This window comes from Amphiura filiformis, chromosome 13 (genome assembly GCF_039555335.1).
Source record: "Amphiura filiformis chromosome 13, Afil_fr2py, whole genome shotgun sequence".
Classification (NCBI taxonomy): Eukaryota; Metazoa; Echinodermata; class Ophiuroidea; order Amphilepidida; family Amphiuridae; genus Amphiura; species Amphiura filiformis.
The window spans coordinates 54865813-54892131 of record NC_092640.1 but is presented as its reverse complement, the minus strand read 5'-3'; the positions used below and the strand labels follow the sequence as shown (position 1 = coordinate 54892131).

General features: G+C 38.3%; 1 protein-coding gene across 1 annotated transcript in view; it reads left to right on the top strand.

Annotated features, from left to right (window-relative positions):
* Nucleotides 1-11641: 11641 nt before the first annotated feature.
* LOC140168531 (hydroxyproline dehydrogenase-like) overlaps nt 11642-26319 on the top strand; it is a 26868-nt gene continuing 12190 nt past the window's right edge. Inside the window, exons 1-5 of the mRNA XM_072191931.1 lie at nt 11642-12198; nt 13789-13988; nt 19100-19238; nt 22472-22573; nt 26239-26313. Of these exons, the coding sequence (XP_072048032.1) occupies nt 11728-12198; nt 13789-13988; nt 19100-19238; nt 22472-22573; nt 26239-26313 (987 nt within the window). The 5' untranslated portion in view covers nt 11642-11727. The remainder of the gene's footprint in view (nt 12199-13788; nt 13989-19099; nt 19239-22471; nt 22574-26238; nt 26314-26319) is intronic.

Below are 26319 nucleotides of genomic sequence, written 5' to 3'. Positions count from 1 at the left end.
TTTATAAATCTACCCTTTCTTACGTTTGTCCTTTTAGCTTTGGCTTTTTTTCTACATATTTTGTTCCCAGTTTTCATATTTCCTGCTTAGCGCGTGATTTCCCATTTGCATTTAGGCCTAATTATGTTCTCATTATTTTAGCTTCCTTTTTTCATGAATTATTTTTCTCTGGCACGGAAAGTTGGCCTATGCATATGCGCCCCGTGCGTGCGCGTCACATCCCTTGTACGCCAACTGCCAGTTAGTTACGGTACGCGCTACCACTGAGTTTCGACCACAGAATTAAATTCTGTGGTTTCGATATAAAAAAGCCCGGGAAAAAAAACACCCGCTGTTAACCATATTTCTTGACCGTTTTCAACCAAATGCATTTCCCGTATATATTCCTCAATCTCCCGTTGGCTGTAAAACTAAACGACGTTTCATAGGCCTAGAATGAAATTGTACACTGACTGCCTCCACCTCGGGTCTCCTGATTCACGCGTCGTAGCCTTAATCTCTTGGCTGCCAACCTCGATGCAGTGGCGGAAAATGGGACGCGTAGCTCTGCGTAGGGGCGAAAAGCTCGTAAGATCATTAATAAATTATGCGTTGTTGCGCATCTAGATAGCCTGAATCATTTCTTGGTCACCTCGCAGTTGGCAGAAAACGGGGCAATGTTGCTCTGCGTATGGTTTTTGAATGTAAATATTTATACTACGCGATTCACACTGTCCTTATTACCCACAATGCCACTGCATGCGATTTTGCATAGCAACACAGCAGTTTTTATGTTATTCTCTTAGTTACCATCAATTTGTGCAAAAACGAATGTCCGATGAAATAACGGCAATATGTACCCGATCAATAAACCACTAAATCAAAGTCGAAAGTCAAGGCAATTCGGAGAACACTCGCGCACAAGATGAGCAATCTTCCTTTTATTTATATAGAGACTAGCGGGTACCCGCGCTTCGCGCGGGCCCCCGCTAGATGAGTAAATGGGAGCGGTTAGTAAACGGGATCGGTTAGTATAAACGATGGAAATGGTAATCATGTCAATTGGTATCGCTTTTAACAGCTCAATTATTACGCGGTTAGTGATGTGGTAGGCCTACCATTTGTTGCCTCTACTTTGCAAACGACGTTCTTTCTTTCTTACTTTCCCGTTCTTTCTTTCTTGCTTTCCCGTTCTTTCTTTCTTGCTTTCCCGTTCTTTCTTTCTTGCTTTCCCGTTCTTTCTTTCTTGCTTTCCCGTTCTTTCTTGCTTGCTTTCCCTCCCTTTCTCTCTTGCTTTCCCGTTCTTTCTTTCTTTCTTTCTTTCTTTCTTTCTTTCTTTCTTTCTTTCTTTCTTTCTTTCTTTCTTTCTTTCTTGCTTTCCCTCCCTTTCTTTCTTGCTTTCCTCCCTTTCTTTCTTGCTTTCCTCCCTTTCTTTCTTGCTTTCCCTCCTTTCTTTCTTGCTTTCCCTCACTTTCTTTCTTGCTTTCCTTTCTTTCTTTCTTTCTTTCTTTCTTTCTTTCTTTCTTTCTTTCTTTCTTTCTTTCTTTCTTTCTTTCTTTCTTTCTTTCTTTCTTTCTTTCTTTCTTTCTTTCTTTCTTTCTTTCCTTTCTTTCTATCTTTCTTTCTTTCTTTCCTCTTTCTTTCTGTCTTTCTTTCTTTCTTTCTTTCTTTCTTTCTTTTCTTTCTTTCTTTCTTTCTTTCTTTCTTTCTTTCTTTCTTTCTTTCTTTCCTCTTTCCTTCCCCTTTTTACTTATTTTTTCTTTGTCTTTCCCTTTTTTCTTTCAGTTTCTCTCTTTCCTGCGTTCCATATCTCTTTCTGTTTCTTGCTTGTTCACTTTCTTTCTCTCTCTCTCTCTCTCTCTCTTCTTTCTTTCTTTCTGTCTGTCTATTTCTTCTTTGTTTTTGTTTCTCTCTCTCTCTCTCTTTCTTGCTTTCCCGTTGTTTCTTTTTCTTTCTTTCTTTCTTTCGTTCTTTCCCTCTTTCCTTCCTTTTTTCCTTCCTTCCTTCTTCTTTCTTTACATAGGCATAAATCCCGGGATGAGTAATAAATTCCTCAATATTTCGATAAGGGCATGATCTACTGAATCACCTCCATGTTGACGCATGTATGTGGGTTCCTTTATTTCTTTCGTTCGTTCTTTTTTTTTATATGTGTTTCTGTTTCATCAAGTAGGCCTATAGCAACATTGGGTTTCAAGAAGGTTGAGTTACATAGCGTAAATTCCGGTGTTGGGGTGGGGTATACTCGCCCCCCCAATGTTTTGATAAAGTCAATGGTCCGTACAATCACCCCAAGTTCACACATGTATAATAGATGTGGGTTTCTGACAAAATTAACCTCATTTTTGGCCAAACTAAAAAGTGCCAATTTTTGCGGCCTTCGTGCGAATTTGTTCCACTTTTGCACAATATAATTCACCAGTAGGCCTAATTAGCTTGCCATAAATTATTCTGTCGCCAAGATGCTGGCTTCACTGTAGGCCTATTGCAAGAAATTGATTTAAACGGACCCATCCCCCATGCCATGTCAAGAGAAATCTACGCCATTGTTAATGTTGCCAAAAGATGCCGGATTCACTATTAATATGCCTACTTCAAGAAATGTTTTCATCCCTCCCATCTTACTATAAATAGGGGAATGTTGTATGTATCTATGTATGCCTTAAAGGCTCCGTCAGTTTCGATCCAAATGTCGCCAAATTCATACGGGAGATCGATGAATATACGGGAATGTGTTTAAACTTTATTTGGTTGAAAACGGTCAAGAATTGGCCTCAAAATCAGTGAAAATGTGGTACGTTGCTATGCTGGGTAAACAAAAAGGAGTCAGTTGTCAAGCTAGTTACGGGCGTATCTAATGCTAAGCCGCTCGCGTAGCGCAGCGATAGCGCGCGGGTAACGCAGCACTACGCCATGTCGCGCGTAAACGATGCAGAGTCGCGCAATGAATGATAATACGGGTGAACGACCGACCGTAGGCGTAATAAATACGGGGAAAAGATGTGTGTTAGAAAGTACAAACAACATGAAGAGGTAGGGCTACTGTAATTAAAAAAGAAAACAAAATGAGGACAAACAGGTAGGCCTACGAGTATGTGGGTTAGCCTATAGTTAGTCACAGTAAGAAAATGAAAACGGGAATAGAATAGGCTAAAGAAGGAAAGAATAATAAAATCTAATAAAATTAGATGATTTAAATAAAAACAGCTATTAAACTGAGGACAGAACTAAATAAATAACATGAAAACGGGAAATCACAAGCTAAGCAGCAAATAAAGAGTGAAGTCAACAGGGAAATGTAAGAAAGGACAGATTTAGAAAATAATGGGAACGGGATTGAGTAAATAAAAAACATGGTAACGGAAATTTGCAAGCTTAGCAGCAAAATGTTTTTAAAAAATGGAACAAAATTGGCCCATGTAGAAGAAACTAAAAAGAAAGAAAGAAGCTAAAATGGAAACTTAGGCTTAACGAGGGTCAGACTCAGATAAATGAAATATTTACCTTTTCAATGATGCTACCTGTTCAGTAATTCCTCCCGTTTTAGTGAACGCTCCCATTTACTCACCTAGCGGGGACCCGCGCGTAGCGCGGGTGTCCCGCTAGTAATGTCAAAAAGAAATCTACGCCACGGATATTTAGCGGTTGCGGTTTTATACCATGCTATAATCTGCTAATAATGTCCCACACTCCCCATCGAAATTCATCACAACATGACAAACGAATAAACTCAAATTACTTTCCAATACCGTATATATGCCTAGGCCTACCTTGAATTTAAAATCTTCGGAAAGTCATCACAAAAGAAGTTTCCGAAAGTCATAATTTGCATAAACGAATGCAGTTGATTTATTATTATAGCCGTTGCGGTTACCATGCCGCATAATGCCCACTCTCCGTCGAAAGTCACCACGAACGGATAAACTAATATCACTTTCAAAATTATTAGATCACTTGGACCATTTATTTTCAAAATACGTAACTTAAAACCACCTTTGTCTCAGCCATTAATTTGTTAGTTCCGTCTAAGAGATGTGATATTTTCCGTCTTAGATGAAACTGGAAGTTTTGTTACCATTAGCGCGTCGGGAAGTTGCCACGACCTGTGCGTAATCCGCGTATAGCAACGCAGCAACGGACCGTAAATAAGCGGGCCACCATTGGTTGATCTACCGAATAAATCTTACTATAAATAGGGAAATGTTGTATCTATCTATCTATCTATCTATCTATCTATCTATCTATCTATCTATCTATCTATCTATGTATCTATGTATCATGGAAAGGCTCCGTCAGTTTCTATCCAAATGTCGCCAAATTCATACGGGAGATCGATGAATATACGGGAACGTGTTTAAACTTTATTTGGTTGAAAACGGTCAAGAATTGGCCTCAAAATCAGTGAAAATGTGGTACGTTGCTATGCTGGGTAAACAAAAAGGATTCAGTTGTCAAGCTAGCCCGTGCGAGTCGTACGGGCGTATCTAATGCCAAGCCGCTCGCGTAGCGCAGCACTACGCCATGTCGCGCGTAAACGACGCAGAGTCGCGTAATGAATGATAATACGGGTGAACGACCGACCGTAGGCGTAATAAATACGGGGAAAAGATGTGTGTTAAAAAGTACAAACAACATGAAGAGGTAGGCCTACTGTAATTAAAAAAGAAAACAAAATGAGGACAAACAGGTAGGCCTACGAGTATGTGGGTTAGCCTATAGTTAGTCACAGTAAGAAAATGAAAACGGGAATAAAATAGGCTAAAGAAGGAAAGAATAATAAAATCTAATAAAATTAGATGATTTAAATTAAAAAAAAGCTATTAAACTGAGGACAGAACTAAATAAATAACATGAAAACGGGAAATCACAAGCTAAGCAGCAAATAAAAAATGAAGTCAACAGGGAAATTGGACAGATTTAGAAAATAATGGGAACGGGATTGAGTAAATAAAAAACATGGTAACGGAAATTTGCAAGCTTAGCAGCAAAATGTTTTTTAAAAATGGAACAAAATTGGCCCATGTAGAAGAAACTAAAAAGAAAGAAAGAAGCTAAAATGGAAACTTAGGCTTAACGAGGGTCAGGCTCAGATAAATGAAATTTACCTTTTCAATGATTCTACCTGTTCAGTAATTCCTCCCGTTTTAGTGAACGCTCCCATTTACTCACCTAGCGGGGACCCGCGCGTAGCGCGGGTGTCCCGCTAGTCTTACTATAAATAGGGGAATGTTGTATCTATCTATCTATCTATCTATGTATCTATGTATCATGGAAAGGCTCCGTCAGTTTCGATCCAAATGTCGCCAAATTCATACGGGAGATCGATGAATATACGGGAACGTGTTTAAACTTTATTTGGTTGAAAACGGTCAAGAATTGGCCTCAAAATCAGTGAAAATGTGGTACGTTGCTATGCTGGGTAAACAAAAAGGGAGTCAGTTGTCAAGCTAGCCCGTGCGCGTCGTACGGGCGTATCTAATGCCAAGCCGCTCGCGTAGCACAGCGATAGCGCGCGGGTAACGCAGCACTACGCCATGTCGCGCGTAAACGACGCAGAGTCGCGCAATGAATGATAATACGGGTGAACGACCGACCGTAGAGATGTGTGTTAAAAAGTACAAACAACATGCATGACATGAAGAGGTAGGCCTACTGTAATTAAAAAAGAAAACAAAATGAGGACAAACAGGTAGGCCTACGAGTATGTGGGTTAGCCTATAGTTAGTCACAGTAAGAAAATGAAAACGGGAACAAAATAGGCTAAAGAAGGAAAGAATAATAAAATCTAATAAAATTAGATGATTTAAATATAAAAAAAAGCTATTAAACTGAGGACAGAACTAAATAAATAACATGAAAACGGGAAATCACAAGCTAAGCAGCAAATAAAAAATGAAATCAACAGGGAAATGTAAGAAAGGACAGATTTAGAAAATAATGGGAACGGGATTGAGTAAATAAAAAACATGGTAACGGAAATTTGCAAGCTTAGCAGCAAAATGTTTTTAAAAATGGAACAAAATTGGCCCATGTAGAAGAAACTAAAAAGAAAGAAAGAAGCTAAAATGGAAACTTAGGCTTAACGAGGGTCAGACTCAGATAAATGAAATTTACCTTTTCAATACCTGTTCAGTAATTCCTCCCGTTTTAGTGAACGTATCTAATGCCAAGCCGCTCGCGTAGCGCAGCGATACCGCGCGGGTAACGCAGCACTACGCCATGGCACGCGTAAACGACGCAGAGTCACGTAATGAATGATATTACGGGTGAACGACCGTAGCGTAATAAATACGGGAAACAGATGTGTGTTAAAAAGTACAAACAACATGAAGAGGTAGGCCTACTATAAATAAAAAAGAAAACAAAATGAGGACAAACAGGCTGTACGAGTATGTGGGTTATACTTAGTCACAAAATGAAACCGGGAATAAAATAGGCTAAAGAAGGAAAGAAAGAAACTCTTCAGGAAATGTAAGGGGGAAAAAAGCTATAATAAAATCAGGAAGTTTAAATAAAAAAGCTATTAAACTGAGGACAGAATTAAATATATAACATGAAAACCACAAGCTATGCAGCAAATAAAATAGAAGCTAAAATGGAAATGTAAGAAAGGACAGATTTAGAAAATAACGGGAACGGGGTTGAATAAATAAAAAAACATGGTAACGGAAAATCGGAAGCTTAGCAGCAGAATTTTTTTTAAATGGAACAAAATTGGCCCATGTAGAAAAAACTAAAAAGAAAGAAAGAAGTTAAAATGGAAACGTAGGCTTAAAGAGGGTAAGGTTCAGATAAATAAAATTTACCTTTTCAATGATTCTACCTGTTCAGTAATTCCTCCTGTTTTAGTGAACGCTCCCATTTACTCATCTAGCGGGGATCCGCGCGTAGCGCTGGTGTCCCGTTAGTCCAAATAATTATTTGTATTTATTAATTTATCTATCTATCTATGCATTTACCATTCATCTGGACCGATGAATCGATCAGTTCCTCTTCAAAGTATCGATTATCGGCAAGTTCCTCTTTAATAGTATAGATTACAAAATCTTGATTTTCATGCTGTATAATATTTTTATAATGTATTTTAATGCTGTGTAATATTTATGTAAGCTCAATTTTTAATGGTTTTTAATAATGTATAATCTACGTGTATTCAATGCTTTTATATGTCTGTCTCAGGGCCCTACTGAAAATCAACATTGTAATATTTGTTGAGTAGGTTACCCTGTTTAAATATGGTTAATAAATAAATAAATAAATCATAGGGCCTACATTGAAAGAATGTGCAGCAGAAATTGCGTCCATCCTCACTGTTATATTCCAAAAATCAATTGAAACTGGTATCTTACCTAGTGACTGGAAGCAGGCTAATATATCACCTATTTATAAATAAAAATTCCCTTTAAAAGGGAAAGCCAGCCTCAATGTAGAAGAGGTCTTGTAATTAGTTTTGGTCAATGTGAAAGGCATTTTTAGGATCACGCTTACATCTACATGACAGTCCACCAAACCATCAACGATGAGAACATGCACACTGAAACAGCAGAAAACATTAATTCCTAATCTCATGTCAACTCTTTTAATTCATTACATGTACTCCAAATTGTTCTGGTCTGTTTGTTTTGTTGTTGTTGTTGTTGTTGTTGTTGTCGTTGGTTTTTTTGTCTTTTCAGCTTTTTACCCACGATATCTCAATTTCCAATTTTGTAATACCAGAACTTACGAACTCAATATCTTCGCTTAGGAATGTCCGATTTCACTGCTTTCGATATATACACTGCCGGTTTGAGTTAACTTACATGTACATTTTATTTTAAAATAACTTAATTAATTCGCAATGTATAGTTTAAGCCTACTATATTATAATAGATAGTGGCCAGCACATTTATAAAGGACTGGTTACTCACTACAATCTTCACTCTTAAACTGTGTTTTTCTGAATGTGCTGATCATGTTGATTGCTAGTCGGAAACTCCTGCGAAGCTATGGACATGGCATCTTACATACTCCATTCTATAACAGTCTGCCTAGTGCCTTGTGTGTTTTCTCTTCAATCATTTTGTTGAATGTAATTTTATGAATCAAATAGTTATGTGTCATTTTATTTATAATAAAGAAGTTATTAAATTAATAAAGTAAGACAATTTATTTATCTATAAGTGCATGTCAAATGGGGTACATTGTTCAATACTATATGCATAAATTATGCCCATATTATAGCTAGGCCCTAAAAACTTTATTTTGCATCGGATTTTTCCCGTTGAAAAGACAAAACTGATGTTTATGATAGCAACCATTTCATCAATAACATTTTGAGTCATTTTATCCATAAAACGACACAGGATATGATAGATAACTACTTTCACATCAATATGGTCCATATGATCACAGATTGTTGAGAATCTGTGATATGATCCGAGGATATGATGAAGATTTTGATTCTATAGATCTGTTATCAACATGATATCACGCTGTTCAGTGGTCAAGGAGTAAGGACCCCGGTCAAGGACACTGATATGACATCATAGGTGATGTCAGATTTTCTTCTGCTGACCATATGATGCTTTATATATTAACTATTATTGTTACATTTAGGCCTTTAAACTTTTAAAGTCATAATTAATTAGTTCAAACATAACTTTGGTAATACTCACTCGTTTTCGTTCGTTGAAACGGCAAAACATACTTACTTTTCCTAACGAATCGAATTAAAATATTTAAAAAAAATTTAACCACAAAAAGTAAAAAAAAAAATCATTCCAATACCACTAAAATATAATCTCTTGAGTAAACTGACCCCAAACCTGAAACAGGTACCAGCCCCGAATGGGCTGGCGAAAAGGTGATAAGTCCAAGGCAAGTAACTATAGACCCGTTTCACTTACCTCGGTCTGCTGTAAAGGTGCTAGAATATAATTGTATAGCCTACACTCCCATATCATGTCATACTTTGATAAGTACCACATTCTAACACAACAACAACATGGTTTCAGAAGTGGGCACTCGTGCGAAACACAACTTATACAGTCTATTCGTGATCTCACCTTTGCTCAAAATAACTGAACTCATACAGATGTCATAATTATGGATTTCTCGAAAGCCTTCGACATGGTACCTCATCAAAGATTACTTCTCAAATTATCTCAATATGGCATAAATGGCAACATCAAAACTTGGCTTGAAGCATTTCTTACAAACCGTTTACAACGCGTTGTAGTTGGAGGTGAACATTCAAATTGGGTCAGAGTGGAATCGGGAGTACCACAAGGGACGGTACTCGGCCCCCTGCTTTTCCTTACATATTTAAATGACGTGCCGGATAATTTACATTCCACCGTGCGCCTGTTCGCAGTCGACTGCGTGATATATAGAGAGATAAAAACCCAACAGGACTCTAAACTTCTTCAGGAAGATCATAGATACACTTTCTAAATGGGAACAAAAATGGCAAATGGCTTTTAACACGCAAAAGTGTTATGTTCTGAGAATTCCAGCTTCCAAATCAACCGAGTCTGTTAATTATACTCTTGGGGGCTGTGTCCTTCAAGAAACAGCATCCCACTCTTACTTGGGTGTTGAGATTACGCAAGATCTGAAGTGGACATCCCATATAAATAAAATAACAAATCAAGCTAGTAAGACCCTTGGATTTATCCGCAGAAACCTGGCATCATGTACCAAAGACACAAAAATCACTGCATACAAAGCCCTCGTCAGGCCTACCTTAGAGTACTGTTCAGGGGTATGGGACCCCCACACTAAAGAGCAGATACTAAAGGTGGGTAAGATTCAGCGCCGAGCGGCGAGACTAGTTTGTAACAACTACGACTGTAAGGCCAGTGTCTCTGAAATGATGTCAGACCTATATGGGAAATGCTGTCAACAAGAAGAAAAATAGCCAGACTTTCCATTCTTCAAAAAGCCATAGGGGGGCACCTGGCACTACCAGTCCAGACCTATCTGCAACCGACTCAAAGACGCACTCGTCGTTCAAACCAAAATACCTACATCCAGCCTCAAGCCCGGACAGAAAACTTCAAATACTCGTATGTTCCAAGAACTATCAAAGACTGGAACGACCTGCCACCGGATATATCATCTAAGCTCATCTATAGTAGAACCAGAGCAATTTAAACAAGCACTCCACACCCATTTCCACATTAAGGACTTGGGAATCAAAGACTAATTAAATCTTCTGCATGCACACTCATCCCTGCTCGTCAGCTTCCCCAAGGAGGATTGGGCAGTACTCAAGAAGAATTAAGAAGAGGTCAAAATTCAAATTGCTCAAATGCGGTTGAAAAGTTCTCCAAATTATTATTCTTGTCATGGCGATCCAGAAAAAGTATACTTTTACCGTCTATCTGTGACCGGGATCTGTGACATTCCATCCTGGAGTTATAAGCAGAAAGGTCAAAGGTCACCATTTTGTGACTGAAATTGTCAGAAATCCGTGCAACTGAATTGTTTTTTGGCCTGTTTCCCCTGAAATTGCAAAATTATTCAAATTTTACTTTTATTGCCAGTTAGAACTATTAAAGGATTGAGATTTAACTGTGTTTCATTTAGCAAAACAGTAGGCCTCTATAACGGTTTTTTTTAAAACAAAAAATAGTATAACATCATTCAGTTTAAAAACGAAATTAGTGCTTTATTTTTCTGGAGCCTGGGGTAGACCTAGAAATAGGCAGGGAGAATAGGAGTGACCATGGCTTGATAATTTAGGAAAGAAAATGAAGTTGTAAGTCCAAACACAACGTGCTTTCCTTTTCTAATATAAACTTCATAGGCCTAATTGCAGACCATGCTATTAAAAGTGGGAGCTGTAAACAGACTATATATTTAGTTCTATATCACTTAAGGGGGTACTACACCCCTATGGTAAATTCGTGACTATTTTTGCATTTTTCTCAAAAAATAATAATATAGGCCTAATAGTAACAAAAGTTATGTATGATTATTGGGGCAAGGAATCCAATTACTACACTGAAATTTCAGTGACTCAAGACAAGCGGTTCAGTATATATGATAGAAAATGAGGTACATTCGATTCTAGCGGTACCTCTTTTCTTATCATAAATAACGAACCATGTGCATGTGTCTTAATTGGCACTGAAATTCCAGTGTAATAATTGGACTCCTTGCCCCTATAATATACATAACTTTTGTTACCACTGTGTTATTAGTTTTTAAGAAAAATGCAAAAATAGACACAAATTTATCGAGGGTGTAGTACCCCTTAAACATACCGTCCGTGATTATATTTAAGTGAGAAACTCGTCAAGTAGCATGTCCCTAACACGCTTCCGTAACGATAATATTATGCTCGTGACTGGAAATAACCAGTCACACATCAATACGGCACACCTCCAGGAATCGTTCATTATGAGATAGGGGGGAGGTTGAGTGATTGGATCAATTCGGCGACAAATCCAGAAATTCTAGTAAATTCTACCCACTATATTATAGCATATTTATGACTTCATATTAGATAATATTACTCTAAGTTATTTAATTACAATATTTATCATTTGGAACAAATAAAATAATGATAATAAACAGGACGTTTAAAATAGACTCCCTATTAAATATGGAATTACCATAACAAACCAAACGTAAACACGATAGTATACCGCTACATGCCTGACATGCTATAGCAGGCTACTATGTGTTGAATCGTCGTGAACGGTTTGGTATTATATAATATATTGAATAAAGGAATACATAGGTAATAAATTGGCCAGTGCAATGGCGTACCGCGGAGTGTTTTGCAGATATAATTCGAAAGGTTTTAACCTGTCAATTTTCAAGCATAAAAATCCAATTCCACATCATTTGATCGATGTAAAAATACAGCCGTTATGTCGAACCATCGGTACGACGGATTCGCGTCACAAATCACCATATTTTTTCAGTTTTATGAATGCGTCACGATCCGAAACATCAGCACAACAAATTGCTTCAGTGTTTACTACAACAACTAGCGAGCTGCAGCAACAACAACTGGACACAGAACCGGCTTATGAATATTATCGGCAAGAACATGAAGAACAGGAGGTTGTGGATTTTGCTAAAACTGTGCCAGAAAGACAATTTTCTGAGTTGGATTTTTGTCAAACGGAGGCCGCATTTGAAAAGAAAACAACCCAAGAATTATTGCGTGCCTTGGTTGTGCTACAGTTGTCTAGTTACGGATTGATAGTGGATAACAGTCTAAAGGTACAGGGGGAGTTAAGACTTCCTGATTTCCTTTCCCCTGGGGTTTTGTGGGTGCAGGGGTATGATGCTGCTAGGTTTTTAAATGGATTCAAATGGCCGTGTTATTTTAAAAATAAGATTAAGCAGCAGTCAGCACTGAAAAGAGTGTCATTGAGGTTGAAAAAAATAGGGCCTAGTATAAAAAAAGATGAATTTTATATTTTTTAGGGGTGGTGCAATATTACTATACCCCTGGGGTGGTGAATTATAGGGGGGGGGGCAAAGATTTGTTGTCAGGCTTAGGGGGGGCACAAGTATGTTTTGCCGGTCAAAAGGGGTGAGGGAGTGGTTTTTTTTGCAGGTCAGAAGGGTGGGGGGAGGAAGTGATTTTTGGCACAGATGTTGTGGGTACCATTTAGATATTACATCCTAAAAAGCTGTAGGGAAAATGTTATTTTGTATAGATGAGTTGACTTCTGACGTCAATGCCTGGCAGTATGCGCACACATCACAATTTCCATTGTTTTGTGCCTGGCAGTATGCACGCAGCATCATTTTGTTCAGGGCTCATGTTTTTAAAACTCCCGCCACATCACAATAAGATTTGAACAGTGTAGTGGTTGCATGGGGTTCACTCAAGCATAAAGATATACCAGTCCCTTGCCTTTGTTGATAAACATTGAGGTCAACTCATCTGTAGGAACATATTCAAATAATGCAAAGTTTCATGTTCGCTGCTCTCACATTATATGATAAGACAAGTTGAGGTTGTAAATTTGAGTTCAGTGGTGGTACCACAGGGGGCATGGGGAAGGGCAAATGCTCCCCAGTCAGAACTTTTTCCCCCTGTTGCCCCCCCAACCAGTAAAAAAAACCACCCAAATTTCCACTTTTACTGCAATTTTGCACAAAATTGGTTGATTTTGCCCCCCTGAAATTCACTTTGCCCCTCAACCCTCCCCGAAAAAAATCCTGGTGCCACCACTGTTTGTGTTCACCATAATGTTGCATATGTAAAGGGGGAGGCAAATATTTTTTGGCATGTCAAAAGGTGGGGCAAAATGAAGATTTTCAGCATGGCTAAAGGGGGAGGGGACAAGCGATTTTTGGCAGACAATTTTGAGAATTCACCACCCGGGGGCACATTAGTTGATACACCCATAAAGATATAGGTTCCTAGATCCAAGGTGCGATAGGGGTCTTTGGGTGCCAGTGATACAAGAAAAGGGGTACCAATCCAACACAATACATCACCTTCAGTCCTCACTCACCCACAGACCCTTGGATCTGCAAGGTTCCTGCTATTAGAAAGAATGTTTCGGGGGAGGGGCTCTGCATGTAGATATATGTAGGAAAGCTTGGAGTTCTTGGGGTTTTAGGAAATTGCAAGAATCCCATAGCTCATTCTGGCCTTCAAACCATTTTCATATTTAAAATGGTTCTTTTTGGCCATGCAGAACCAATTTTATAAAAAAAGATACTATGCAGAACCTTTTTTTTTGAATAGCTTAAAAGCTATTGTAGAACTATTAAGGTTCTACATACACAGGTATATGTCAAGAACCTTGGAACTTTTTTTCTAAGAGTGTCTACTTCTATTGTTCTTTTCAGCTCATGAACCTGGGACAGTTCATACTTCGTAAGCGTTTATTTGACGCTCTGATGCAGGCAACATTCTTTGGCCAGTTTGCTGTCAGCGATGCGAAGAGTGATGATGATCTGAAAGAAACAGTGAGACGATTTGAGTCTGCCGGGATACATCCAATGATACTGATGACGGCAGAAGAAGATGTGGGAGTAAATCCTGGAGAGTAAGTGCTGTATTGGGCTATTCCAGATGAAATCCATACACCCCTGTGGAAGACACAACCAGTGGCGGCGCCAGGAATTTTCTTCGGGGGCATGGGGGGGGCAAAGTGAATTTCAGAGGGGAAAAAATTGCTGCAAAAGTGGAAATTTATGTGATTTGGGGGGTTTGCCTCAAAAGTGGGGGAAAAATATTTTTTTTTGGGGGGGGGGCATGCCCCCAGCAGCGCCGCCACTGGACACAACCTTAATCTCCCCCACAGGGAGTGTGCATTTCAAATGGGGTTAGCAGGGGTTCAAATTCGCAATAAATTGTGGGAAGGAACCTGTTTAGGTTCTTGCAAAGGGCTTTTGCGAGAATTTCGTGACACGTTGGGTCGATCCTTCATGTAATTATTTCGTGTAAGCTAATCCTAGCCCTAACCCTAATCCTAACCCTAATCCTAACCCTAAACTTACCCTAACCTTAACCCTAACTCTAACCCTAATTTCGTGTAAAATTACATGAAGGAATAACCCGAACGTTGTAGTGCAGGATGTTAATTCAAAAATTGTATTCATCTATTGCTATGGTTGTTAATTCTGTTACCTCATCACTTCGATCGATCTACAGCGAATACATACAAAGGAAACGCTTTCATTTACGCTAGCAAGGTCACATCTATTATTATGGGATGGTTGAGTAATATAAACATTGAAAGTACATGCACGCATGGGTCCCTTGCATTTTTAGTAATTTTAATGACATTGTACTCTTCTTTGATGTCCCCATTTTATCCTCGAAAAATTTCTATGGGGTGGGGGATTATCCCCCTGGGGCTCCCCTTGCTATGCCACTGAGTAAAATGAATGTATAAAGTTATTTGGTCAAGAATATGAATAAAAAATAAATTATAGCAAAACAAAAATTAAACCAAGTAGCTACAACTAGTCAACAACAGTGGAATGATTATGACTTGTTGTACAAAGCATAAAGGATAAAATAAGGTTCCAGTTCATTAATCATGTACATAGAACGATAAACACAGAAATGAAGGGGCTGACAAATGGTACAATACAGCAAAGATACAAATATGTGATCCATTAAAATTGACCTCGGTAAGGCCTGTGAAAGTTGATTCATTAGTTACCGTAATTTTGCTGTTCGCACCAATTTTTCATTTTTGCCTATATTTTCATTATTTTAATGTACATGAAGGAAAATTGACCATATTATATTGATAAATATGTTTCCTGCTCAATAATTTTAACAGTTTCATTGGGCTATTTGCAACTGAAATTTATATTTATGACCTTAGGAGCTGTGCAATAACCACTATACTTGGGGGGGACCACTCACATAAATGGTCTGTATTTTTTTAAAAGGCAAGGCAAATTACGCACGTGATGCATTTAGGGTCTAAAAAACACTGATTTTCAAGAATAGGGGTAGTTTTCTGAAACTGAACAACTTGTTTAGGGTACCTTTTCAAATATCTGGTAAATTGCGAATCCAAAAAGGGTGAATTTGTTACAATTTTACTAGCCAAAAACTAATTTTATTTTAAATTACCTTATTAAGGGGCTAAATTTGCTGGTATGGTAAAACTCGTTTAGGGGGTGTTTGAAAAAAAATTGGTCACACATGCGTACACTGTCATATTTGAGTGGCCCCCGGGCTACTATAGTTGCCTACGGGTGGGCAATAAAAAAGGGGAGGAGGGCAAAAATTAGGGGGAGCCAGGGAGGTATAACATGTTAATGCCCACCCAGTAAATTATTTTGCCCACCCAGTAAATTCAACTTGCCCATTGCCCAAAAGTGCCCACCCAGTAAATTATTTTGCCCACTAAAAAGTGGGCACCATATAATAATTACCATCTAATTTTACTGCTTTTTTTCCTACGTAGGAGTAATGCTGAGTGATAATTAGAGTAAGATTTCTAAATACCCAAAGTGAAATATAATATGGTATACAATTTTTTTTAAAAGTTGCAACATGAATATGCTAAATAATTGCAGAAGATGCATTTAGGGGGAGTGTAATGTTCACTTTTTACATCAAAGCCAAATTTTACGCATAAACAGGTCTACATTTCCGAATATCCAAACGCCTGGATGCCATTAATTATCGATGCCCACCCAGTAAATTATTTTCCATTATTTGAGGGCAAAAATAAATTAAATTGCCCACCCAGTAAATTATCCTTATTTACCTCCCTGGGAGAGCAATATTTGAACACCCCAATACCCCCCCCCAACAACCTGGGCTTTGTCCCCAGTCAGAAACTAATGTTGAGTTGCCCATTGCCTGTCAATGGCACCTTTTGTGTCAGAAACTTATTTTGCAGAAATTATTCATTATTTTGACCTTTTATTCAAAATTTGGTATAGAGAGTCTTTTTTCTAAATTCCATTCTACTAATCAGTTTGTAAACGGCCATGCGTTTTGAGTTGGGCCGGTAATGCGTTACATGTTTTCGCGAGATGAAAATTGCATGTTTTTTGTTTAGATATGAATATCTTCCACATATTATATCCAACATATATAAACGTAAACATTTTCTGGCTGCAAATGAACCAAGGAATCCAAAAATGCACTTTTAAATGACATAGGGTGTAATAATAAGGAGTTATGAAACTGAAAATACCAAATATTTTAGGGAAAAAATGTAAAATTTGACAAATTAAAAAAAAAAGTTAGCTTCACCCCACATATTTAAAAGTTCCATATTTGAATTCCTCTCAGTCAGAGCTTTAAATACATATATAACATCATAGGGTTCAATAAAATTAAAATGATTTTGCGCCAGCCTCTTTCAAGGCATATTTTCCCATTGACTTCAATGTGTAACCCGAACGGAAAATAAAATATGCAAAATTGCTTCTCAAAGCAAATTACATTACCTGGAATATGATTGTATGGTGTTATAGTATGCAGTTTAAAGTGAATTGTAAAAATGTGAAAAAAGAAATGGACCTCTTGCATCATATGACCCCTGGGGGTCACTTTTATTAAATTTGCTCCTCCTGATCCTCCTCCTCCTGATCCTCCTCCACCCCACACATTATGCTAATTAGATGCAAATTATTCAAATGTTAATAACTTTTTACAACTTTTTTAAGGTTTACTGTATTGGTCTAATCACAAGCTTTAATTTGACACCAAATTTAACTACATAGGCTGCATAGTAACTGAAAAAATAAAAAGATGGACCCTAAAATGCTGCGCGCATGTAACATCTCCACCTATTTACTGGCCCAACTCAAAACGCATGGCCAAACAAAATTTGCGAAAAATTTCCAAAAATTGCTATAATTCTGTGTCTTCAAAAATCATCAAATTTGGTTTAAAGTCGGGTAGTTTTTCAGAGTCCCAGTGGCACATTCCCCACCCACACCAAAGTTAAGCCCCCCTCCCCTCCCCGAAGAATGAAGAATTCCCATTAAAGGTCACTGTGAAAGTAGAATTGTTTTGTGCTGCATTCATTTTTGCACTTTCCAAATTGCTAACTGCAAATTTAATAATGTGTGCATCACGGCCCTGCACTTCTTAGATCGCCTTGATAAGAGTTCGAAGCCCTGTCGTCAACAGAGGGCAGTAAACTCGAGATAAAGAATATCCCATATCGCGCTAATGAGCTGGGCCAGTAACCGTAGAAAAAGCTCGTTTCTGGCGAAAATTGACAAGTAACTTGCACAAATTTCTAGATACAGTTACTATAAGGTCGTAGATGCGATGTATTCAAACCATTTGTTAACCATTTCTTTTTTAGGGAGCAATAATTATTTATCATGAATATTGTTGTCATGTTCATGACATCATACTTACTCGCATTTCGTTCCTCTTTAAATTTCTATACATTTTACCCTCAAAAGTCACACAAAATCAATCACATATATTTTCCTTTATTTCACCAGAGTGTCCTTGCCAAGATTCTAGCATCAGACCATGCGCTTTCTCAAGATACAGCCTTCATAAGTGTTAGGTCACTTCTGTACAATTCTTATAATTTGTTTCTTGCATACACAAATAGCGATGCACGTTTTTGTTGTGTTTTTGATAGGTTTTCATGTCCGATTTTAACGATAAAACATTATTCCCTATAGAAAAACAATATGGCAAAAGATACAACAGTTTGTAACATTCTCCATGAACTTAATCATCTATGTTTGGACTGTGATGCAATTAACGTGTGTAATGAGATTGTCTCTTTCTGAATCTGACTTGTAAAATATTATTTTTCATCACAATTTCTCATCAAATTCATACATTTCTGGGTCAAAAGTCAGGTAAAACACTTTGTGGTTTTGAAATTTGGTTTAGAAATAACGCTAATAAAATCATTTGGGTTGATCAAGCAGTTGCTTTTTATGATTTTCAAGGCAATATGCATAAATGATGAATCTGCATGTACATAATTTTTCACTTCAGTAAGCTCGTCTTTTGACCAACGTTCATTATTGATCACGGGTTATATTGTATGCGATTGACATCAAAGACCCACATGTGTATGAGCTTGTGCATTGAATTGAATTACACAATGGTTATTCAGGTTATTGATCGCTAGATGGAAGCGAACATGATACATATTACGAGGATTCCATGCCTGTGCGGGATTTGAACCCTAGCGACCAGAACTATGAACACTTTGAAGTGTTAGCACCTTGCAGGGCCGTGCGCATATAGGGACTGTTCACAAACACTTGTCAGGGGGGGCCTGATGCAAAAATGTTTTATTGCAAAAAAATTTCAGGCCCCCCTTTTTCAGATCTCAACAATTTCAGGGCCCCCCTTTTTTTTACTTTAAAATTATGGGTCAACACCATAGAAAAGCATATAAACTCAATTTTCCCAGGAAAATTTGTGGTCATTTTTTTCAGGGCCCCTCTTAGGAGGGTCAAAAATTTTAAGGGCCCCCTTTTTGCATCAGCCCCCCCCCCCCTAACAATTGTTTGTGAATGGTCCCATATTCCTTTTGTGCATAGGTCTATGTCAGGAAACATAGAATTACAAATTTAAAAACAAGGCAAACAGTTCAAAATTGTCAAAGTGCAAAAAAAAAAAAAAAAATAATTGCGCGAAAATGTTCACTTTTCCAGTAATTTCTTTGGATTGCTTTATTGTTTGTTGCAGATTTAACGAAGCTATGTACAACCGTAATCTGGACACCATGATGAGATGCTTGGATCTACAGGCTTCATTGTGTGATGCAACCTCTTACCCACTCATGTCTCAACTGAAGGTCACATCATATATCAAGGCAGACCTGCTGGTAAGTGATGTGTAAGAGACTGAAACTAATGTTGTCCCATGAAATTGATGTGTGGAAGCAGAGACGATATCATAGGCTTCCCACAATGCATTTCTTCCATTTAAAATTCTGAACTGATTTATGCTATCTAGTCACAGATATTGGATGTGTTCCAATATCTGTGATCTAGTTCAACATTGGTCGATCATGACGAAAAGTGCCTCAATGACCATGCAGAAGTTTTTTTGGGGGGGGGGGGTGTGCATTTTGAAAAAAGTGAACCTTTTTTCAGGAGGAGTTGTGAAAAGTGGACTTTCTTCCCAAAATATGGACTTTTTATGACCCCAAAAAAACGCTGTTTTTTTTTGTCCTCGCTATGCTCGCAAATACACTTTTTGGGACTTTTCTTACTTTTACATTTTTTTTACATCATCTTCAGTGTCCGAATTAAGAAAATAAAAGGGGTTGTCCCATCTCGAAAGGGGGGGGGCCCAACATTTTTTTGTGATTAACTTTTTTTTGCATCGGGCTCCCCTAACAAGTGTTTGTGATTATTTGATTACATGAGGTGGTGTAACATGTTGCAAAGGATTCTGGGAAGGGTATGATATTGTCAATGTTGTGGGAGCAAGAGGAATGCTGAACATATGGTGTTATTGAGATGTTGTTATTATAGGTTGCACATACCAATGATATACTGTGAATGAATATCCAGGGTTAAGAGGGGGCGTGTAGGGGTGTGTGTGTGTGTGGGGGGGAGGGGTTCTCCAAGGGGCCACTTGTATTTCAAGTTGTATATCACCCATGTACAAGGAGGCAAGCAGGCCTACTATGTGTTGTTTTTCTACCCTAAGCAAGTATTTTACTGTTATAATTTGCAATGTACACACATACGACTATCGTTATCAGCAACAAAACCAATGGAAAAGCTTACAGTTTAAGGAATTTTATAGTGCAATTTTACTGCTGAATTTTGTTGTCATTCTTCGGATCTACATATACTTCATATGCCAACCACCAGTAACCAAACAAAATCTACAACACAAGCAATATCATCCATTCCATCTAATGACATTCATATTTAGCCATGGATATTAATGATGCACGTACACTTATTTAAATGATTATGTCTACGTAATAACTACTGTGTTAAAATGGTGCTTTTATGTTATCTCAATCTACATAATTATATGAGATTCTTTTTTCAGTATTCATTAAAACTATAAAACTACATTACATGCGTACAGAGTACTTATTCGTGTCTTCTATCCTATCAATCGTATACCCCTGCTTAACGAAGTTCAACAGTATTCAATATCCAATGCAATATCCTCACTACAATAGGCCCCCAAAACAGCTCCCCCACCCCCAGAATAATCACAAATTCACATTCAACCTTCCGTCAAGTTCAATTTCTTTCATCCAAAACAATCCTGTCCTATACACCATCCCCACTCAAACACATGCACATTCCACTTGCATTTAATCGTCTTCGCCTCTTCCCTAGAAACATTCATTACTATTAAATCTCAACACCATACAAATAACCCTTTCACATCCAGGCTCACATTGGGCGCCCCATCCCTTTTTTAAAGGAATTTTTATAGTAACATCTGTGCGATTAAGGTAGGCTACTTCTCCTGCCATTTTGCTGCTTTTGATGCCCTAAATGAGATACTCATCAGGTATTGTGCCCGGTGGTTGAAATGCAAAAAAACTTGCCCTGGAAATAGATCACATTTGTTTAAATGGTCGCTCCGTGTGTAGACACGCTTGGGTCCTGATGGGACCAGACTCAAACAAAATGCTCAAGCCAGGCTAAAAAGGCTATATAAGCATGCTGGCCTGTATGGAAAGAGAAGTGAGAAACAGATTTGAAGACAAAGAACAAGGAAAAGAAGGCCACTCCCAACAATCAAGTTAACAATTTTACTGTCAGCCTTTGGTTCAAGAGAAAGGAAGTGCTTAATCCAATCTCAACTGATTGAAATGAGACCCAAAATTATAATTATTTACATGAAAGTGGCTGAAATATACAAATGTTCATAATAGACATACTTTTAGCCCGAGCTTTTAGCATAAACCTAGGAGGTGGGTAGACTTCTCCGTAGTCCACTTGCCCATTTTGCATACTCTGGCTATTACATTTAAGCATAAAACTCTGATTTATATTGATTTGTGTGCAACTGATAGATTTTCACATCTGTATCTGATCTTTTCAGTCACCGCACTCCCTCTGTTTGTTAGATTTTTAACACGGGACTCTATGGAGAGTTAGGCCAATTTCTGGCCTAACTAAAATTGGCCATCATGTAATGCATCTTTAAATGGATCTGCCTTGTGATTGGTCGCCCATATCTCGCTATGGTTTAAGTCTTCCGGGCCCGCGCCATTACCATTAACTACACCGTACACAACTATCTGTGGTATTTGCGGCACTTTTGTGTTGACGCGAAAGTTAATCTCTCATCAAACATCTAGCGCGTCTTGTACTATACCATGCTTAGTACTTGTGGTTAATGGACTGATAAACAAGTATGCTTGACAGTGTGTTTTTAGAGAGCAAAGGCCCGGGGCAAAGTTCTGCTTAAAATTCAAAGTCCATAGTCGATCGATCGGATTTTCGTGGTTCGCTATCAATAAACTGGTAGATTCCAAAATCAGAATTGTTCAGTATTAAAGTGAGCCATTATAATTATGCAGGATAATGTTGCATTCAATTACTTTTATTGATACTAATCATCTGATATTTTTAACTCTTTATGACCATTTTACTATTGAATACTTTAATTTTAATAAACATCAGTATAATTTTGAGTTCAACTAAATGGGTTCATCATGACTAATAATAACATATTTTTAATAAAATTCGACTATGGCATAGTCTAGGAGGTGGGTTGGGGTGGGGGGCTCAAGTCCATTGGCAGTGTTACAAGGTAGGGCAAGTGGGGGCATTTACCCTCTAATATTTTTCTTACCCCCCTCCCCCAGTTTTCCCCCCTCCACTTTTCCCCCCTCCACTTTTGAGGCAAAAACCCCCAAATCACACAAATATCCACTTTTGGGGGGCAATTTTGTGCCAACTTGGTTGATTTTGCCCCCTGAAATTCAGTTTGCCCCCTGAATGCCCCCCCCCCCAAATCCTGGTGTGCTCAAGCCACAACCACTGGGCAATCACCTTACCTGTAGTGCTATAGTAGATACTGAGGTGATTGATGACCTAAATCAGAGCATTTTCCATTTAATTTTTTCAGGCCAAATTGACCAGCCTGCTCAAAGAAAAACAACTCAACTTTAGCAACCAAACACCTATGAGTTATGAGAACTGTCTGGCTGGCATGGATGGAGCTATGGAGGTGAGTAAAGTACGGTATGGTACGGTACAATATAGTACAGTACAGTACAGAACAGTACAGTACATACAGTACAGTACATACAGTACAGTACATACAGTACTACAGTACCTACAGTACAGTGCAGTACAGTCATACAGTACAGTGCAGTACATACAGTACAGTACAGTACATACAGTACAGTACAGTACATACAGTACAGTACAGTACAGTACAGTACAGTACCTACAGTACAGTGCAGTACATACAGTACAGTACAGTACCTACAGTACAGTGCAGTACATACAGTACAGTACAGTACAGTACAGTGCAGTACATACAGTACAGTACAGTACAGTGCAGTACATACAGTACAGTACAGTACATACAGTACAGTACAGTACCTACAGTACAGTGCAGTACATACAGTACAGTACAGTACCTACAGTACAGTGCAGTACATACAGTACAGTACCTACAGTACAGTGCAGTACATACAGTACTGAACAGTACAGCAAAGTAAAGTACAGTAAATTACAGTACAGAACAGCACTGTAGAGTACAGTACAGTACAGCACAGCACTGCAAAAGTGATATCACTAGAGTTTCAACTGCCATTTTACTTTTCAAATCCCATTGAACTATGTGCAAAAGATGATGTTTTAGAATTGTGTGTGTGTCATTATTACTTGGTCGATTTCAGAACAATACTGATGTGTGTATAAAGGATAATTCACACCTTCTGTAGATAACATTAAATGTGAAATCGACCAGCAAATGAACAGCGTTTTTATTGTAAATATAGCAGTACAAATTCAAATTTTACCATGCACATCTATGCAGTATAGCAGAGCAGCGGTGTCATGTTACTCATACAGCTTTGCTCACTGCACATTCACAGTGGGGTGTTGGGTAGTGCTTAAATCATCCTCTGGCACAGCACAGTACAGTACAGTTCAGTTCTAGCATAGTAGGCCTACAATACAGTACAGTGCATTTACAAAAAGGTGACTGTCAGATCTATATATTATGTGGATGGCAGCTAGACCCTCCCTCGGGTCCATGGAGAACGACTGGTAATGTAGATTATATAACATTAAATAAACCCGATACATGGACCCTCCCAATCTGTAGACAATTTGCCTTCCACTTTCCAGCATTTTGTGGGAGTTCACTTTTACCGATCCTGGGTCAGACAAGTAGATATATCACGTCTGTGGTCTCACTGTCTTGCCGTTTGTGTAAGCGGGTACTTAGTCTGACCAATCAATGTAGATCTCAGCAAACAAGGCGATGTTTGAAATGGGTTTTCATTGATAGTCTATTGATCATAATCAATGCGCGTGCAAAATGACAATAGAACTGGTTCATGCATGTTATATGCCTACCATATTTGAATTGACAATGGGGTGGGGCTATCATAATTGTCACAACAGTCACGTTACATAGCTTGATAATTATTTGGAAGGGAGTTTACCATCAAAACGGAACAGTCTCGGATTAGGAGAGCTATTATAAAAAAATAAATAAGTTGGTCTGTAGATTGATTGAGTTTTCGTCGACACACAGTGCTCCAGGAGCACTATAACTTTGTTGCTGGTAGTTAGGGCTTAGTGGTGTGTTGGTATTAATATTTGGAGTGAAGGAGAAGGTGGTTTTAGCTCTAATTATTTACCCAGTGATGGAACCGAGACTGTGGGACAGTCTAGATGGCAGCAGACAGATTGCAACTGACTGACCTGCACTGTTTATTACACAGACAGACTGGGTCGACGTACGCGTACAAAGCAGGGGATGCGACTGTTACACAGGTCGTGTCCTCAGAATCGGTATAGGCAATTTGTACAGAGTACCGCTAGCCTGGTTCAGATGGAATGAGTGAGTTCCAAAGTGCAGGTGCGGTGAGAGAAAAAAATCTGCCTGTCATTCCACTGTGGTGTGTGACTGTGTGCTCATTATATTTCCTGTGTTATTTCTATGTAACTACAATTGCGCTCATTCAAATGATAAGGAAATGACCTTTGGTAATATATGTGACGTGATCAAGAGGAATGAGTTGGATGTTGCTAATGTTGTTTTTGAGATATTGGCAAAAACAGTGTTCAAATTCTTTTGTTTTATGTTGTTTTCGGCCATTTTTGAGATATTGGCAAAAACAGTGTTCAAATTCTTTTGTTTTATGTTGTTTTCGGCCATCAGCTCATGACTCGGTAATCAGATGTCCGATTTTGATGGGGTTTGCATCAAAATGTAGCATTTGTAAACTGCCAGAAAAACCTTCAAATTGAAAATTGCCGACATGTGACTCATTCCCCTTGATCATGTCACATATACCCATACACCCCTACACACACCCATACAAGGCATTTAGGGTGCCATTTCATCGACCAAGCCAAGATGGAAAACAAAACAAAGCCGCCAGATTATTGTGAGAACAGGAAGGTTTTGAGACCTTAGTGGCAGAGAAACAGCAGAACAGAGTTCAGATGGAAGCGAGTTCCAAAGTGCAGGTGCGGTGAGAGGAAAATCTGCCGGTCATGTGGTTTGTGCTCATGATATTTCCTGTGTTATTTACTGTACTACAATTGCACTGAATTCAAATGTTATAAGGAAATGACCTTTGGTTAGAGTACAATTGTAATATAGATTACATGTAAGATTACAATGTGGGTTGTACAACAATAACATAGTTTTGGCACAGGACCTAAAAAGGAGGCCTACATATACATGTTGGGTTCTCAGGGTTGGGTTATGAAAGAAAAAATTATTGTTTGGAGTAATGACATCAAATTGGTATTGTCTTATAAATCAAGAAGCATATGTGACATGATCAAGGGGAATGAGTCACATGTCGGCAATTTTCAATCAGAAGTTTTTTAAAACCTTTTCTGGCAGTTTTACGAATTCTATATTTTGATACAAACCCCATCAAAATCTGACATTTGATTACCAAGTTATGAGCAATTTATCAATGGCTGAGAACAATATAAATCTCTCTATATAGTTAATACCACTTTTTGGCTTCTACCTTTAAAAGCATGTTAGCTACATTGATACCGATGCCACCAATAGAACGAGAAGATTTGCCCCTTCATTTCGCGTACCACTTTGTCCATTTTTTTCTCTCATTTCTTCACAAAATGCAAAAGAAATACAATGGGTGTAGTACCCCCTTAAAAATGGGTGGAAAATGTATTTGCTTGAAAATATAAAATCTGTGGTGTTAATGTGTTTGCCCTGCAATTTAGTACAGTAGTATGTGCACTAGGAACTCTTTTCAATTAAAATAGAGGTTCCTTTAGGACCCCTAAGCTGTGAAGAACCTTATTTTCACTGCGAGAACCATTGAGACTTCTAGCGACCTTTGAATGTTCTTCAAGCGCACACTAATCCTTATCCTAACCTAAAATGCCCTAAACCCTGACTTTAAACCCTTTTAGGACTAATGATCCTTCGGTCTGTTCCCGATTAAGATAACCAGGTCGGGTCGGCTGGTACTAAGATTGTTTTTCGACGGGGGTGTGCGGTCCGATCTTTCGAACCCCTACCCATAAGGATTTTTAGTGGAAAACCTACCCATTGGGCGGCACATCCCCATATAGCGAGTACCCCAACCAGGTACTAGGTATTTACTGGGAATTTATGTTATCATAAATATCTTACATTTTAAATTGTTACACATTTTCCAGGTTATTCCAGAATTGACCAGAGAGGAAATGGCTCATCTACACACATCCATGAAACGACTGAATGTACTCATTAAGGTAATG